General features: G+C 36.5%; 1 protein-coding gene across 2 annotated transcripts; it reads left to right on the forward strand.

The window, feature by feature from the left end:
- The first annotated feature begins 71 nt into the window (after positions 1 to 71).
- On the forward strand, positions 72 to 18,528 carry LOC307151529 (ubiquitin carboxyl-terminal hydrolase 46-like). 2 transcript variants are annotated; one of them, XM_079859623.1, is made up of 13 exons: positions 72 to 234; positions 2,696 to 2,789; positions 2,951 to 3,103; positions 7,679 to 7,775; positions 7,867 to 7,997; positions 8,292 to 8,362; positions 8,551 to 8,673; positions 10,117 to 10,212; positions 10,464 to 10,592; positions 12,920 to 13,063; positions 13,174 to 13,196; positions 13,302 to 13,354; positions 17,546 to 18,528. In XM_079859623.1, the coding sequence occupies exons 2-13, from the start codon at positions 2,729 to 2,731 to the stop codon at positions 17,989 to 17,991; spliced, it is 1,527 nt and encodes a 508-aa protein (XP_079715749.1). In that variant the 5' UTR covers positions 72 to 234; positions 2,696 to 2,728; the 3' UTR covers positions 17,992 to 18,528. The 2 variants fall into 2 exon arrangements, with proteins under 2 accessions (XP_079715749.1, XP_079715748.1); XM_079859622.1 differs by lacking the exon at positions 72 to 234 and adding an exon at positions 311 to 515.
- The last annotated feature ends 772 nt before the right edge of the window (positions 18,529 to 19,300 follow it).

Here is a 19,300-nt window from a genome sequence, read left to right on the forward strand (position 1 = left end):
ACTGTAACTTGCAACGCTTGCAGTTGCTTGATATACAGCCCCACCTAGAAAATTATTCACCAGCCGCCGCTGGCCGTATGGATTATTTTTCATAAGGATGGATGCAGTTTTTTGGGCTTCAAAATCTCGTCCCCCGTTCATTCCCATTATCAAGCTTGGAAGAGCCAGGATATAGTATAACTCCGATGGTATTTGTCTGAAAGAAGATAATCATACACCTTGGATGGCTTGAGGGTGAGTAAAATGGGCTTCTTTCCATTTTTTGGTGAACTATCCCTTTAACTAAATCTGAAAGTGAAAAAAAAAAAACACGGAAACAGAAAAGGACATAATTTTTCTCTCTTGAATTGAATGCTATACAAACAGTGGGAAATAATGTATATGTGACTTTACGGACGGTAATATCTAATGATTTATAATCGTACTTTCCTAACGAATCACAATCTTTCAAAAGAACTAGAAGTCAAACACGAGTTCTCCTTTAGCTGATGCGGAAGCGCTAAAGAGAACGACTGGTAAGTGAAAATATTATGAAAGGTTATGAAATGTTACAACAAAACGTTTGGTTGTTATATATATATATATATATATATATATATATATATATATATATATATATATATATATAATTTTTCTTTTTTTTTTTTTTTTGATTCGACGTTCATCTAAGCCTTTTAAATGTTAGGCTACTAGTTGTTTCAGAACGTTCAGAAATCAAAAGTAACGTTCACATAATGTTTGAAGAATGATTAAATGGAATGTTCCCTTTTTACATTTTGTACATTTTGAATGTTCATAGAACATTTAGAAATAGAGTTTTCATAATTTCATTAATGGGAATGTTAGCAAAACGTCCTTAACCCATTTTTGTTAGCTGGGACTGGCTCAAAGATTCCTCACAAAAATGCATCTGAAAAGATTGTAAGGTTGAATTATCATAACTAAGACTAGGCTACTTAAAGTCAAATTGATTAAATTCCTTTCTTAGAAAATGGTATAAAGAAAGAAAGAAAGAAAGTCAGATTTTAATAGTTAAAGAGATAGTTCACTTTAAAATGAAAATTCTGTCATCATATACTCACCCTCATGTTGTTTCAATCCTGTATGAATTTCTTTCTTCTGCTGAACAGAAAGGAAGATATTTAGAAGATTATCAGTAACCAGACAGTTTCTGGTCTCATTGACTTCCATAGTATACATTTTTTTCCTCCTATGGAAGTCAATGGGATCAGAAACTGTCTGGTTACTGACATTCTCCTAAATATCTTCCTTTCTGTTCAGCAGAAGAAAGAAATTCATACAGGATTGAAACAACATGAGGGTGAGTATATGATGACAGAATTTTCATTTTAAAGTGAACTATCTCTTTAACTCAACATCATTTGTCCCCACTAACCTGAGTGTAAAGATTCTGGTCTGACAATGAGGAATAGTGTACAGAGAGGTGAAAACAAATAGCGAAGTTCAGAACTGAAGATTTGGATTCCATTTGTGTTTCAGAATTTTAACTGAAATGACCACACACCCATGTTGAATTGAAATGATAGGAAGTGGAATTGATTGAATTCAGAGAAATTTAATAGGTAATGCATTTTGGAAAATAAAATTCTTCCACGTGCGTCCATAAGTTTATTAAATAAGAGGTATAGACTACACACATACTGTAAACTGTAAAAATATATAATTTTTGTTTAGTTTATGTACGGAACATGACTCGCTTCCGAAATTGCGATGATCGACACTATGTTAGCCATAGCAATGCTCTGGCATCTTGTGTGTTTGGTATCCACTATTTTTACCCAAAGTAATGTTACAGCCAGGCACAAAGAGCCCAAGTGATGCTCAAGCACCTGCCTTTTTGGCCTCTTGCTATATAAGTGCTCTTTTGCAAGACATTGTTTTATTTTTTATTTAAATTTGGCCCATGGCATCAATTCTAAATACCTTGTCAGAGCCACCATGCAAATTAAGTGCTCAGCAGAGCAGCATCCACATCTCCCTGATCCTAGGCCAAAATCTGATCGCTAGTTTGTCATGTTCACCGACAGTCGATTAATGACCATTGCAATCTGATTTTACCTCTGATGAAATTCTGGTAGTGTCAGAAGATTTGACACACAGCCCTGCAGTGTGATTTCTCCTGCAGCAAACTTTAAATTAAAAACCAATAGGAGCGTTTAACCTGATGACCCAATAAATGAGACAACAACCTGTTGTCCACACACAGTTATCGTTTTTTTTTTTTTTTTTTTTAAACAAGCCATGATCAAAATGAATGCTAGATACTGTTTTTGTTTGCTAGCCACCATTTCTATCCCACATGTAAATACAGCTCACGTCACTGAATGTGTCACAGATTGATGATGTAAAACTCCAGACGAAACTTCATGCATGCATCCATTTTTTGCTGTAGCCTACAGTCTGACATAAATGACATCTGAGATCCTAGTGTGACATGGCTTACAGCGTGGATCATGTTCATAAATCTGACAAGCAAAAGTCGTAAAAGTCTATAACAGTACATTGTACAGTGTGAACCATTCTTAAGTTGCTTCTTCTGACTTCAACAAAGTTTTATGATTGTTCAATTAACATGCAATTAACATTTGTTCTCTCTTAAGTTACCAGGATAGTATTAACATTTGTTTTTATATTCAAATGGTCTTTTATGTCTACACTATTTTATCCCCCACAGTTATGCAGGTGAAGGAGGGCAACAGCACTTCTGATGGCATCAGTGTTGAGCAAAACAAATCTTCACTGCACTGAAACTGATGCAGCTTCTAACAGTAAGCTCATGATAAACTGGTTAAACTTTGTATTGTGCAAATAAAATAAATCTGACTACCAGTATTTAAAAACAGTCATTTTGAAATTGTGGACAACTATCTTTAACTGGTACTAGCATATTAAAATATAAATGTTTTTTTTTTATATATGTTTTGTATAGATGATACTCTTACAACTTTAGATAAGATTAGACAACACGATATTTTACCGAGTTTTCAGAACAAAGCTGGAAATGACACTGAATACAACACAGACAGTACAACCATCAGCAAGGACAAGTGTTATATCGTAAATGAAGCTTCAAGATTTAAAAGTAAGTTATAAAATGTTTTCCTCTAATTTGATACTGAAAATATGTACAGAGATTATGCATAAATATTTATACAGAAGAGGCCAAAAGTGGTGTCCGGCCTGGGAAATTTGACTTAAAATATCATTGAAAATGTGTTAAAGATTTGTAAGCATATTGCGTAGCTATGCTTGCAGTCAATTTTTTTTATTTTACCTTTATTTAACCAGGAAAGTACTCGTTGAGATTAAAAATCTCTTTTTCAAGAGTGTCCTGGCCAAGATAGGCAGCAGTACAACCATACATACAACACAGAATACACAATAACATTAAACAACTAAAATAGCAGATACATCAACAACAAATCCTTTAGTCTAGATGGAAATAGGGGTCCACGCGCACCCCCCGGCTTTTTTTATGCCACCTGATTTTTTAAAATCTTTAAAGTGTCTATTTTCAGAATCTGCCAGGTACCAAGCTGAAATAATGTCCCAAAGGCTTCATTTTTAACCCTTTGCGGAACCCGACCGGAACTCGTAAAATAAAAAACTTATATAGAAAGTGGCTTAACATTTGAAGTAAACGACATACAGAGACAAATGAACACATTTTCCCATACAATTCTGACCCCAGGAATTTAATGGAATGGTTATTTTTAACATTTGATAACATATTGACCCTATTTCTGGACAAAAATAGCAAAAAATGGCCAAAAATGTGTAGAGGATCAACTATATTTTCATTTTCTGAAGCGCATAGGGTGATTTCTTTTTCACAAACTGTTATTTCTTTATCATTCAAGTGTCTATTTTAAAATTAAATTGGGTACCAAGCTGAAATAATGTCCAAAATGCTTTATTTTTAACCCTTTGCACCAAACCCGAAAAATCGAATGTGATTTAAAGTGCCATAACTTTTGATGTAAACAACTCACAGAGACAAATGGACACATTTTTCCATACAATTCTGACCCAGGGAAATTGTTATTTGTTATATTTTACAACATCTTGACCATCTATGGTCAAAAACAGCAAAAAAAAAGCTAATTTGACACCATTTTCACCATCTAATAGCAGGCTGAAATGGGGTTTATTTGAACCTTTTACTGCACCTATCCTGAACCTTAAGAAATTCAAAATAGCTTTACTTTTGAAGTAAACAAAACAAAACAAAACAAAACAAAACAAAACAAAGCAAATTAACTTAAAAAAAAAAAAAATCCAAAAAGGTCCAAAAAGTTGACTAACTGCCAGTTTGGGAATGTTGGGGCTTTGCAGTTGGCAGTTGTGGTACCTACAGATCGCCATCTCACACTGCTCTCTCTTTTGGAACAATTTCAGTACGTATTTGAAACTATAATTAAGATATACCTTTGTAGTCATAACTAAGTCATAAGTCATTTTTCAACAGTTTTTACTATAATCACAGGCTTTCGGAAAGCGAGAAGCTATCATATCTGCACAGTATCCGAGATATGAGACTCTGTGAAGCAGCCAGTTCACCATACCGCAAGATGGATATTTGTGAACAGATTCCATTTACATTAGAGGACTTGCCTTTGGATACAATTGGCTATCACCAATACTGCTATAAAAGCTTTACAGGGAAAATAGATTTGTTTACAAGTGTCAAAGGCTTCTACATCTGGTGAATCATCATCATTGGAAACACAAGGAACTAGCCTGGAAAGTTATTGAACCTAGGGCACAGGAATTAAAGATAAAGTGCTGCTATCTTCTGGGCCTGCAGGCTGTGTCTGCTGCCTTTTCTGCTCTCTCCCTTCCATGCTCATGGGTTTGGTACTCTGTGTTGAAGTTGTTTCTGTATGATAGATGATACTTAGCTTCCATTGCAAAAAGGTCCTTGTCCTACACCTTGCAATAAAGAGCCTCTTTCTTTAATTCCTGTGCCCTAGGTTCAATAACTTTCCAGGCTAGTTCCTTGTGTTTCCAACTCTGAAACTTTGTAAGCTTTTCAGTCTTGCCCTTGAACTTGAATTTTGCTTTGTCACTGATTGGGAAACAAGAAGGAACACCTTCTTGGAGCTCCTTCAGATTGAATTGACAGAGATTTGACATGGCGCAGAGAGTCCTTTTTCAATGATGATGATTCACCAGATGTAGAAGCCTTTGACACTTGTAAACAATCTATTTTCCCTGTAAAGCTTTTATAGCAGTATTGGTGATAGCCAATTGTATCCAAAGGCAAGTCCTCTAATGTAAATGGAATCTGTTCACAAATATCCATCTTGCGGTATGGTGAACTGGCTGCTTCACAGAGTCTCATATCTCGGATACTGTGCAGATATGATAGCTTCTCGCTTTCCGAAAGCCTGTGATTATAGTAAAAACTGTTGAAAAATGACTTATGACTTAGTTATGACTACAAAGGTATATCTTAATTATAGTTTCAAATACGTACTGAAATTGTTCCAAAAGAGAGAGCAGTGTGAGATGGCGATCTGTAGGTACCACAACTGCCAACTGCAAAGCCCCAACATTCCCAAACTGGCAGTTAGTCAACTTTTTGGACCTTTTTGGATTTTTTTTTTTAAGTTAATTTGCTTTGTTTTGTTTTGTTTTGTTTTGTTTTGTTTTGTTTACTTCAAAAGTAAAGCTATTTTGAATTTCTTAAGGTTCAGGATAGGTGCAGTAAAAGGTTCAAATAAACCCCATTTCAGCCTGCTATTAGATGGTGAAAATGGTGTCAAATTAGCTTTTTTTTTGCTGTTTTTGACCATAGATGGTCAAGATGTTGTAAAATATAACAAATAACAATTTCCCTGGGTCAGAATTGTATGGAAAAATGTGTCCATTTGTCTCTGTGAGTTGTTTACATCAAAAGTTATGGCACTTTAAATCACATTCGATTTTTCGGGTTTGGTGCAAAGGGTTAAAAATAAAGCATTTTGGACATTATTTCAGCTTGGTACCCAATTTAATTTTAAAATAGACACTTGAATGATAAAGAAATAACAGTTTGTGAAAAAGAAATCACCCTATGCGCTTCAGAAAATGAAAATATAGTTGATCCTCTACACATTTTTGGCCATTTTTTGCTATTTTTGTCCAGAAATAGGGTCAATATGTTATCAAATGTTAAAAATAACCATTCCATTAAATTCCTGGGGTCAGAATTGTATGGGAAAATGTGTTCATTTGTCTCTGTATGTCGTTTACTTCAAATGTTAAGCCACTTTCTATATAAGTTTTTTATTTTACGAGTTCCGGTCGGGTTCCGCAAAGGGTTAAAAATGAAGCCTTTGGGACATTATTTCAGCTTGGTACCTGGCAGATTCTGAAAATAGACACTTTAAAGATTTTAAAAAATCAGGTGGCATAAAAAAAGCCAGGGGGTGCGCGTGGACCCCTATTTCCATCTAGACTACTTAGCATATCATGCAGAACAACTACAGCCAGATGTGGCTGCTTCCGAGTCAGTTAATATCCTCTTAAAAGTAACCAATGAGACAAGCTTATTAAGTTTCAAATTTTTCTGTAACTTGTTCCATGCAGAGGGAGCAGCAAAGTTAAACGCCTTTTTCCCCAGCTCAGTTCTTACATTTGGTACAGACAGAAGAACAAGATCCTGGGACCGAAGATTGTAAGTCCCAATATTTTTTACACTGATGTAAGTCAGAAGGTAGGATGGAAGAAGACCTAAAATAGCCTTATATATAAAAACATACCAGTGTTGAAGTCTCCGTGTTGACAGAGAAGACCATCCAACACGTTCATACAGTTCACAGTGGTGAGTGAGGACTTTAAGACCAGTGATGAACCTCAAAGCTCCATGGTATATAGTGTCCAGTGCATGTAAACTTTGAGACGAAGCATGCATATATAAAACATCACCATAGTCAATAATAGACATAAAAGTACCAGCAACTAACCTCTTTTTAGATTCGAATGAGAGACAGGATTTGATTCTAAAATAAAACCCTAGTTTAAGTTGTTTTATTTGTGATAATGCAATGAAACATGTTAATGGCACCGTTAGGCTGAGGATGAAGATGAGGTAGGCAAAGGATATCTTAAATAAAACAAGAACATAATCTTACAAATTGTGCCAACATAATATTTGTCTAGGCTGTCATACAAATAATCTATGAACGCATGCAAAAACAATAGAGAACCAACAACATTTTCATAACTGATTATGTTGTCCTCATATTTTGATTTTGATGGTTAAATCAAACTAGGGTCAGTAAATAAAAATCTCCTCCGGACATCACTTTTGGACACTACTGTATTTACATATTTGGACAGTTCTTCTTATTGCTCAATATAAAGATAGGCCTATGTGTTATTTAAGTGTATCCATTATTATTTATATTTATTTTGTTTTACTTTTTAAAATGTGATTAGTCATGTATTTTGCTAATTTATATTTATTTTTTGATATAGTCTTTTCTCTTGTGACGTTTGTAACTTAATTTTCATTAAATTATTTGCAAATATTGAATCAGAGTGGAGCTTTCTTATATTTAATTAAGACATTGCATTTAAATCAATTTATTGTGGATTAAAAACTACAATTTTTACTTTGCTGCACTGCTGAAATATAAAATAATTTTTAATTGTTCCTTTTGTTCTGAAGATTACTGTGGATTGAGGAATCAAGGAGCCACATGTTATCTGAATGCAGTGCTGCAAACGCTCTTCATGACAGAGGAGTTCAGAGGAGCTGTCATGGAGTAAGTCTACTTTTGTCTTATATCATGATCTTTCATAATACTCTCATAGTAAGTAGTGTGTGTTATTAATAAACACTATGATGTTCTACAGGTTGAAAGAACACAATGGAAAAGAAATAGAAAGTGTTTCTCGTGAACTTCAAATTATATTTAAATGTTTAACGTCTAGCACAGAAAATGTTACTACAAAGGGAATGACAAAAGCTCTAAACATTACAGATGGTAAGTTAAAAATTATGTGCATGAGCTATAGATACAGTTTCAGTATTATCCATTGTTTTATCCACTTAAAAGTGTTATCCACTTTTATTTGGATGAGTTTGAATCAAAGAAGATTTAACCACCGAATGAATTTGTAGGTGTATCTGTAATGTATGTTATGTATTGTTTTTGCTTATGATTTGTCTTTTGTATTCTGTATTTGTGCTTATAGGACCCTCTTGAAAATGAGATGATGCATCTCAAGAGGCTATCCTTTAATAAATAAATTCAAATTTAATCACTGTTTTATTTTAGTTCATGTGCAACAGGATGCAGCAGAATATTATCAGAAGATTCTGAGTGAGATTGAACCTGAAACAGCCAAGGTACGATCTGAACTCATGATGCTCCATTGATAAGGTGCTGAGTGTGATAACAAAAACAGTAAAATACACTGTCGTTGTCTGAAGAGAGACTCTTATCTGCTAAAAATGGAATTATATGCTGAAAAAGTTAAAATATTATAAATATATACAATTAAAACACCATTATGGATTTATACAATATTTTACAGATATTCCAAGGAAAGATAAAACACTCAAACATCTGTCTACATGGCTACCATGAATATATTACAGAAAATTCATTTTTTTCTTTGGCTATTGCTGTGGACTCTGATATCACTGAAACCAATGTAGTAAGTATTAATAAATTCAACAATATACATACATAAAATTTCAAATAAACTATTGGTTGCAAGTTGCAACCCGGAGAAAAGCATGTATTTACATACATTTGCAAAAGCTGAAATACACTACCAGAGGTTAGGATTTCACAGAATTCATTGCAGTTTACCAGGTGAAGAAACTGTAAAATCGGAAATTTCAAATCAAATTTGACAGCTTTGAATACAGTACTTCATTGAAAGAAAACTAATTCTTAGGCCTACCTCTGCATCCTTACCCTAAATGTAAATTCTGATCATTAAATGCAAAGTTCTGTCATGAAACTCTAGATGGCACAGTCCTTAACTCAACCTGCTTGCAATCATATCATTACATATCTACAGGGCACAGCTGATTGGTTCCTGCTGTATCATTAGCCAGTGAGCTTGCATGTTCAACCTTCAAATAAAGGTTATGCATTGACGTGACTTCACACTCCCTCAGATGGACTGAGTGACAGAAGAGCTGCTGAGTGACTAAATGTAATATATTTAATGGATTTAAACTGCAAACAAATTAATTTCAGTTTAAACTAAAGGTTGGACCCGATATAGTGTTCCTTACAATTAACCAAAGATCCGGTGATCATGGATATTGAAATGCAGCAGGAATAGTGTTTCCTGATATTTATATGAGCCTGATTTCAACACCGGGGAAATACATAAAGCACATTTGCCTGTGAACGCTTTATATAAATACAATATAGGTCTAAATCCATGGGATCACTCATATCAGAGTTATATATATCATCATATCATCTACTAAGCATTCTTGCCTGCCTCAAGATCTCTCACTGTTTAATTCTACCAGACACTCATTTTGATGCATGTGTGCAAATAGAAAGTAAAACACTGCTCTTATTTGTCATCTTATCTTATATTTAATTCACTCTTTTTGTCCGTAATCGAGCACGCCAACCACAAAAAGTTCACACTGTTTTACTGCCTGATACTCCGATCGACATGCTGAAGGGAAAATCAGACGAAGATTCTCACTACATCGATTTGTTTGTTTTATAGGCCTATCTATTTTTATTTTTATTTTATTTTATTTACTTTTTTTGTCAAAATATTGTTTTTATGGTTGAACATAATTATTACTTTACTGGACGACAATTTTAGTGACTCATTTGGGACTGTTTGTTTCTCCGTTACGTCTCCTGGGTAATAAAAGAGCAACTTCTGAGCAATAAAATATGTTGTAGTCTCTTCTGAGTATGAATTATAGATTTATTGAAATCAAAACTTTGGCAGGGTTGGGTTTTGGATGATATGTTTCAATTTAAAAGCCCAAGTTTGCATGAAATGTACTGTATCTTAACATTTTTTTTCCACATTATTCAACATAAGAACAGAAATCACTAATAGAGTCACGTTATTTCCATGTGATCAGTTTTATTGTTTTGCTTGTTTCAGCAAAATAGTTTTGCTGCACAGTTTGAAGTAATGCTCATGGAGGGAGAGGATCAGCTGTTCTGTGCAAACTGCAACACTATGACTGACATGGAAATGGTGAGATTTACATTTTACATTTGAATTGTTTTTTTTTTTCTTGAAGTTTCTTTTACAAAAAGATGGTCTAACTCTGACAAGTGTTAATAGCAATATAAATATTTGAAATATCAACAGCTTTTAACTGTGAGATATTGTTAGTTGAGAAACATGATCAGAATAATTTTGGCTACAGATTATAATATTTTCATGAGGGTCATGCAGTTAAAAACATGCTGGCTTTATTCTAAGTTTGACTTTATTTCTTCCAGAGCTGCTCTATTCTTGAGCTGCCAGACGTTCTGACTCTACATTTGCAGAGGTTCTACTTTGATTACAACAACATGACTTACAAGAAGAACAAGCGTCATATTGAAATTCCTCTCCAGTTATCAGCTCAGGTTTGATTACTTTGTCCTTTAAATCCCTGTGATTTTTTTTATTTATTTTTATTTTATTCATTTCTTCTTTATATCTGATTCTTGCAGTTTACATTTATATAACTGGATTTGCAACTCGATCTAATGATAAAACATAACTATTTTACAAGTTGGTGAATGCGTTTAAATTTTCACAATTTGATTTGTATACAAAAACTTCTGATTTTCAAGCATGAAGGTTCACCCCTAACGCCGCTTAACTTGTGGGTCGTAAACCTTTGTATCCGTTAGTTTTCTGCACTAATAATTTTCTTTGCGAATGGGAGTCTATGGCAGCCCTATTAATGGAACATGAGAAAATGATGAAATTTGCCACAATTGTAGAGAAGGTAATTATTAGTGGTTTGACCAATTGTGGAGTTGGTTTCTATGGATTTCATGCTGAGTTCGGGGATACAGATTTGGATTTTGTCATAAATGACAATATCTTTTAAAGTATTTGACCAATCGGCACATAATTCAATAGAAATTATCATCGGCATGTCCAGCAGCTGGCCGCCGGTGCAACACTTGTTTTATGGCCTCCGTCTCCTACTGGGCACTGCTCTCGCCCGTGTCGCGGAAGAGGGCCGGCCTGGGAGACGGGATTTTAAGAACAAGGTCTTGTTGGCATCCCGCATGTCAGCAAGGCACAGCCACAGGTGGCGTTCCTGGACCACCAGCTTGGACATCACGCCGTAACCTTCGTCGCACAAAGCGCGAGGTCCGTTGTGGAACGAAGCTCTTGGAGAAGTTCTGGGCCGTGACCACCCTCGTGCAGGTCCCTCAGTGCCTTGGCCTGGTGGACCTGCAATAACACCATAGCGTTTAAAGCAGAGGCCGCTTCCCCACAAGCCTGATAAGCCTTGCCGGTCAGAGGCGATGAATACTTACAGGCTCGGGAAGGGAGACACGGATTGCCCCGTTTGGTGGAGTTAGGGCACAGTTGCATCAACATCCGATCATCGGCTGGAGCCCCGAAGGAAACGACTGGTACACATCGTTTAGATGGACCACTCCTCGGAAGCTCAACTGGCTGCGGTGAAGTCGGACGCGGTTTGTCTTTTCATAGTTGCTCTATTATCATTTATATACGTGGAGCGTCTCGGGTTTCTCAAACTCCATCTCTGCATGCTGTGAGTTTGTGTTGCTTATAACGTTCATCTGGGAACACAGTGTGCGCCATTTCACAACATTTGTAATGCAACATTTGTAAATCCACACCAGCACAAGAGAAAACATAAATATGTGTCTAAATATGCTAATTGTTGTTCATCGCAATTTCATAATAAAAGTTTAAACTCTCACTCTGAGTTTGCATGTTTTGATGTGCACATGTTCTTGTTGAAGAAATTACAGCGGCTGTTGCATTTCTATCATACAGAAGTGACCAAATAGTAAAGATTAAGTGGACATTTGAATTAAATGTTGTTTGGACAATATTAAACAAAGATTTGATCATGCGGTAGTGCAACAACAACTAACACCAGGCTGTTGGCACTCTCTGCAGGCATCTGTTAAAATACATAATGTACATAAGTATGTACATTATGTATTTTAACAGATGCCTGCAGAGAGTGCCAACAGACTGTTTTCCAAGATGGCTCCTGCCTGTATACGCGTAATGTACTGGCTTTATAAAGTATCTTCTTATTAAACTGTCTGTACACTTACAAAGTTCTCAATGCTTCGGTTTGCATGTAGGGACCCTCATTATGCTACCTTGTTAGTGTGAGGCTATTTTGAGCCTTGTTAGTGGTATCAACCAGTGATTTCTTTTACTTACAATCTGCCCCATATACTAGTGTTATAAGCTAATCTGTTTTTATAAATAAAACTCTTTATATTCGATTATCATGAAAACGCATCCCAGAGAACAGTCGACTCGGTAACCATGTGTTCATTACCCCTAGGTTCATTTTTCACTGGAATTGTCCTTTAACATTGTTGTTCAATAAAACCCATATGGTTACTTACTTTGATACTTTATTTGAACCAATTATTATTGCTTTTTATTATATATTCGTATTTTAAGTTATTTTAAAGGTTGTTGTTCACTCAGATCCAATTTTATTACTACAATTGTTTATCCGATTACTCGATTAATCAATGGAATAATCGGTAGAATACTCGATTACTAAATCTCATCTCAGATTACTGCACCTCATCCTCATCTCGGCCTGCTTTCCCTCCTTTTCAGTATTACAAGCATATACATATTGTATCACTTATACTTAGCATTAATAAGCACAGTGGCAATATTTAGAATGTTTTGATGTTTTAAATATAAGTCGTATCTGTTATTTCAGGAAGAGGGTGGTGTTCATCATGTCTATGACCTGTACGCTATAGTCAATCACACTGGTTCCCTCAGTGGTGGACACTACTTTGCTGACATCAAGTCATTTGAGGATAAACAGTGGTCTCGATTTAATGACTTCATTGTGGAAAGGGTGAGTTTCCTGATTTCCTGATTAATTTGTGTGTGAATGGTCCAAAGCTGATATAATATTATGTAAACATGATGTTCAACATATGTTATCTCTGGCCTTGTGTTTTGCAGATTCAGAATCTTTATGATGTCAGGTAAGTTTACAGTCACTTATTCAAAGAACTTCAACAAATATACTACTAGTGTTTTATTGGGAGCCATGAACCTTTCTTTTTTAATTTTGCATTTATTTTTAACAGGCACTCAGATAATGTTGTCTCTGAGACTGCATGCTTGCTCTTCTTCAGAAAATGTAAGCAAATGTTATAATGTTGTGTAATATCAGTATGTAACATTTACATATAAATGTATTTGTATCAGTTTTTTGGCATATTTTAGATAAATTTAAAGCAGGGTTATTATAGTTAACTAAAAACATTTTTTAAAAATTTAAAAAATGTATGCTGCTTGAAATAAAATATAGCCTACACCCCCATTTTATATTAATAAACTTACACTTATTTTGCCAAGGCACAATTTATCATTTTAATTTATTTTAAAATATGTAAAATAACTGAAATTTGATTGAAATTTCTCCACTTCAAAATTTCTCCAAAACACTTCTTAAACGTTTTAAATAATAGCTCCCTACATATGATGGAATCTAAAGAAAGTGGTAAAAATAAACATTGTTAGTAGTAGTAGTAGTAGTAGTAGCTTTATTTGTCACTAGTCACAGGTACCAGCGAAATTCCGCCATCAACCTGTCCATACAAACATACATACAATATGACAAGGGGGTAGACAGGACAGGAAGACAGAGCAATGAGGAAAAAAATACAGCATAACATGAGGAGAGGTGAGGAGAAAAAAAAGGCAACCCCCAGACTATGCTCCTGTAAGGAGTACAGTTTGGGAACAGTAAAAAAACACCTCAGCAACATTAGCACATAATCAGTACACAACACAACACACAAGACTTGCAACAGGGGAGGGGAGTGGGGGGTGGAGGTAACCCAGCACAGGCAAGCAGCCATCCGGTCCTGCAGCCATTTCGGCGCTGGTCACAGACCCGCCTGTCAGACTGGGGGTACAAAGCGTCAAAGGCGAGGGATGGGGGGTGGGGGAGGGTGATTGCATATCTGTGTATATGTAAGAGTCCGTGTATGTGTAGGCCTCGAGAGTCGCTACGCCTGGCATCCCAATCTAGGTGCCTCAGTCCTCAGGATGTCATAGCGAAACACAGCAGTTGCCATGGAGACAACCTTGATCAGGTCCCAGACAGAGTCAACAATCAGCAGGTGTCAGTGGGGAGTGGGGGAAGGAACGCAAGAGCGTCTCTTTGCAGTGCTCTCTCCAGAGGGAGTTGTTGTTCCAGCAGCGGCCTCGGCCAAGGCCAGAGCTGGTTCAGGGGGGCCGAAAGCAGATAAGATTGGGGTTGTTTGGTCTTGGGACGAGTAGCTGCATTCCAATTTACACAGCTCCTGGTCCATTTGGGTCTCCGAAACCATTTGCCTTTGCAAAGCTGTAAGCTTCTCCAAGATGTTATCAATATTTTGGTTCATAGTCACCAAAGTCACAGTCTGAGTGCTGACAGCTCTGGCCACTGCTTCAATCATGACGGGCAGCCTTGTGGGGCTTTGGCCAGCTGTCACCGTCTTCTTAATTCCTCGATAAACCAGGGCAATGCCTAATCCAATCAGCAGAAAACCTGTTATCATGGTTCCGAATAGGTAGATATCTTCAACGTCCTCCACGGAAAGAGCCGCCAGACACACGACCCGCCACCTCTCCCACGCGTCCATCGTGTAGCCAGCTGCGAACGTTCCGGCAGGGCAGTTAGGTTCCCCCGAACCCAAGCTTCTCGTCGAGAAGATGGTGTCAATTGCGTTGAGAGACCAGTTGATCAAATCCATAATTTCTTAGTTTGGAGAGCAGAGCGGAGAGAGTCTCTCAAAGTACAAGACAGTAGACTAGACGAGACGAGAGGAGCAAAGCAGGGGAGATAAGGGAGAGGAGGGTAAGAAAATGCGACCGCCTTCGTTGAGAGCCAAAGAGAGAGACTCTTGTAAAATAAAGTAAAATAAAGCAATAAGCCATGACACCGTGTTTTACAGTGAATTTAGAACAGCTGAGGGCCGTTGTTTGACGCTGAACGGAATGCCTAAAACCCTCTTATGCCCCGATCACACCAAACGCGTTTTGGCCTTGGCTGTTCTAAATCCACTGTAAAACACGGTTTCTGGGGCGGCAGTGGTTCATGTAGGTTGTCTACAAACTGAAAGGTTGGTGGTTCAATCCCCGGTTCCACCTGACCAAGTATCGAGGTGTCCATGAGCAAGACACCTAACCCCAGCTGCTCCCGACGAGCTGGATGGCGCCTTGCATGGCTGACACCGCCGTCGGTGTATGTATGAGTGAATGGGTGAATGTGAGGCTGTATGTAAAGCGCTTTGGTGGCCATGGGTCTGTGAAAGCGCTATATAAATGCAGTCCATTTACCATTTACCAAGAGGCTTATTGCTTTTATAAAACGGTTACTACATAAAAATCTTAATTTTAATATTTATTTTATTCATAAAATAAACACCAGCAACAAAAAAATATAACGTTATAACACATGTATTCCTCCGCCAAGCATTATAGTTCCATAGGTTGCTAAGCAACACATGCAGCAACAGAGAGTTACGAACTGCAGTTGCGCAGTAAGGCCGGTGACACACTGGCTGCGTGGCGTGAGCGTGGCGTTTCTGTTGCGTGTCAGCTGCGTGTCAGCTGCGTGGCGGCTGCGTCGCTTTTTCTGTGTCTTTACACACCAGAACCGTGCCTGACTGCTGCTGTAGGTGACATAGAGGGAGGCCGCCGACAGACCAGGCTCTTGTCTTCTGGGTTGTCTTTTTATTTCAATAACATTTACAAATTTGTGTAGCTTTAAAGAGCTTATTTAGCCTACCTGATGTTGGATCGTCACTCAGAATACACACTACGTTGTTATTGTAGTGTGTCATATTTTTTTTCATGTGACCACATTGTTAAGAGCATAAGAAACAAATGGGGAAAAAAAATATTTTATTCATATGTTATGCTATGACCTCTGTATTGGACACCAGGACTCGATTGTTTAAAAAATAAAATGACATGAAATTATATATAGGCAAAAATAATGGGATATATAAAACCTACCGATAAAGGACACCGTCAACAGTATTGACAGCAAAATAGAATATGTTTGACAGGTGCAATATTTGAAAATTGATAATTATTTATTATTATTTTTTTGAATTAATTACATTTATATCTGAATTTATGTCAACCTATAGACTTTCAAATATCAAAATGTCATTAATTAATATGTATTTGTGTACAAAATGACATATAAACGTCTTTTCCTATTCTATTTTGCCTGGAAACGCTTCCAACACGCTTATTGCGTGTCGACTGAAAAATAGGCGTCGGTTCTATTTCTAGCATGCACGTGTTTTCCGCGCGTCTCACGCAGGCAGTGTGCAAGCTCTAACCTGTTAACATGGGAGCCGAATTAAAAACGGACACGCCACGCATCCAGTGTGGGAATAGGGGAAACTAGCAGGAAAAGATTATGGGGATTGCTGCTTTTTTGCTGTCAAATATCACCCTCAACATACCCCAAAACACAAAAAAATGTCTGTCCGCCTAACAAATTGTCATCAAAAGTGATCATTTTCAAGCATTTTATTATCACTGCCATTTTTTTGTCTTTTTCTGCTAGTTTCCCCTATGTGTCAGGATACACATGCAAAATATTAGGGTTATATGACCATTTAGCTGCAGTACCTTAATGTTCACAATTACATCATTCCGCCAAAAGCTTTACTCAAAAAGGGTGTTTTTTGGCCCCTGAGACCAAACGGGGCCGAGTTGGGGGTGGTCGTTATCAACTTGTGATGGCCCAAGGTATAAGATAATAGGAAATAATAGTGAAAAAAAGGTAGCAAAAAACATCCTGAGGAGTGGACCTGGCTCCCGGCCTATTTGTGGAGTCATTTACAACGGCTTCAAACGCGGCTCAGCCAATCAGAATCAAGGACTGGAATTATCTGTTTTATAACAAGTATTTTACTTGATAACTGTATCCTGACACCAGTGATAAGAATAACTCACACATAAATTTGCATGGCTAGCCTATAGTACAGTATGTATATATGATATATGCAGATTTAATGTTTTCTGGATTGAAAACACTTCCGTTTTTGTTTTCTCTGGATAATTAAACTCAGTTTCTTCCATTCATTTCTCTGCCGTTGGTCAGTTACAGATGCTCGATTCAGATGTGTCTTTTCTTTAAAAAAAAAAACACAAAAAAAAGAAAGATTTCTTTACATATACTTCATTATGCTGTAATTGTCATTCATTTGATTTTGTAAAATGAGCTAGACTTTGAAATACCATGAACCGACTTCAACAGAAGCATCTGCAAATATTTTGATTAAGCTGTTTTTCTCTTTCTGTTTTCATTTGTTTTCAGCAAATGCTCTGCAGGAAAAGGCTGATATTAACCTGACATTTATGGCATCAGATGAATCTGAAGGTCCTCAGACCAACAGTACCAGCAGTCAGATCTGGATAAATCCTGAAGACTCCTGCGTTCAGGCACATCAACACACTGAACTCACAGACAGTCCTGATGAAGATAATCATGTGTCTCAGTCTACAGTGAGCGCTGATCAAGATCTACAGGATCCCCTGAACAACTGTGAGACTGAAACAAGGTCCTCACAAAGACTGATGGATGAAACCGTAGAAAATTACTCCAGAAAATACAATGATTCAGAAACAGAGACTGTACGAGCTCTATGCTGTAGAAACCCTAGAAGAAAACATTCTACCAGAAAGATTATTTGTATTGGCTTAATTATTCTAAGTCTTGTTTTTGTTTGTGTATTAATTTTTATCTTAGTTTTTAAGTCATAGACTGACACTTGTGGATAGAATATATAAAATAAAGAAATATCATACAAATATAATTAAATCAAAACTTGTTTTTACTGGTGATATTGTTTTTAGAATAGGTAAGTATTGGTTAATGGTTTATTAGAGTTACATTCTTTTCATAATTAAATTAATTTCATTAAAGTTTTCATTAAAGCAACAGCCATGAGTCGTCTGGAATAAAGCGTTGTGCAGTGCTCTAAATCCCAGTGGCTAGCATTGAGAGAGTTGTTGTTGTCAGTGCTGTGATCTCTCTGCTGTAGATTATTAACAGAAGAGAAACTGCTTTTGCCCCGAGGATCACGTGATTTACAAGAAGCGTTTGGCTTGAGGGGAAATAAAGTGAGCTGAAGGAAGTCTGGCAGGGCGTGCATTTCTACAGTACAACACATTTCTTTCACAGTAACTGAGATAACCTGCTGAAGTGCTTCATTTGGTCCTGATGTTTAAGATCAGCCTTTTTGAATATCACAAATCACGAACAAGGATGATGATAATAAACAAGTTTATTTACAATATAAAAGTGAAAAAGAGTGCAAGGTCTGAATATCATCTACAGCATTTCTACACTAACAACAAAAAGATGGAAGAATTGATGCCAGAGAAAAAATACAACAAAACTTACTTTAAGAATTACAGTAAGGGTAGGCAATGTTTTTCATAAACACTTTTTGTTATTCTGGTTGATACTCTTTTCACATCCTGATAGCAATCAATAATAGAAGTGGTCTAAATATTTAAAAATATATATACATAACATATAGCTTCTGTAGAAATCTCAAGACCAAAAAATGTCCTACTTGCCTGTCAAACTATATTTCCAGAGATGGGGGTAACTGCCATTATCAAACTCTCTCTATTTTTTACTGAATGTTGTGAAAACACTATTGTGGAATCTTTCATTTGCTATTTCAGCAAATGGGCACACAAAAAAAGAAAAAAAAATGTTAATGTTTCTCATTAACTGCTATAGAAGTTTACACAGACAGCAACATAGTCCCACATATTAAGCTATTTTAACTGCAGTGTTTTCCGTTTTTGGAATAGCAGTGGGAAGTAATAGACAAGAAATTTATAGTTTTCTATCATCTTGTTGATAACGTTTCGGTAACACTTTACAATAAGTTTCTTATAGAGATAACAGGAAAAAATGCTTGTTACCAGAAAGAAAGTAGCGTCACACTCCAGCTTAAGTTCAGTGATGTTTTATTTTTGTTGTAAAAGCGTTAATAATTTGGTTCATTTAGCCCTTGTGTGATGGATGTGACCAGTAAAGGAAAAGGAACACGGA

The sequence above is a fragment of the Squalius cephalus genome (assembly GCF_949319135.1).
Source record: "Squalius cephalus genome assembly, chromosome: 23".
Classification (NCBI taxonomy): domain Eukaryota; kingdom Metazoa; phylum Chordata; class Actinopteri; order Cypriniformes; family Leuciscidae; genus Squalius; species Squalius cephalus.

Coding starts and splice junctions, on each gene's coding strand:
- LOC307151529 (XM_079859623.1), top strand. CDS start 2,729: ATGGCATCAGTGTTGAGCAAAACAAATCTTCACTGCACTGAAACTGAT. Junction 3,104..7,678: donor TGAAGCTTCAAGATTTAAAA/GTAAGTTATAAA, acceptor TTTGTTCTGAAG/ATTACTGTGGATTGAGGAAT. Junction 13,355..17,545: donor CTTGCTCTTCTTCAGAAAAT/GTAAGCAAATGT, acceptor ATTTGTTTTCAG/CAAATGCTCTGCAGGAAAAG.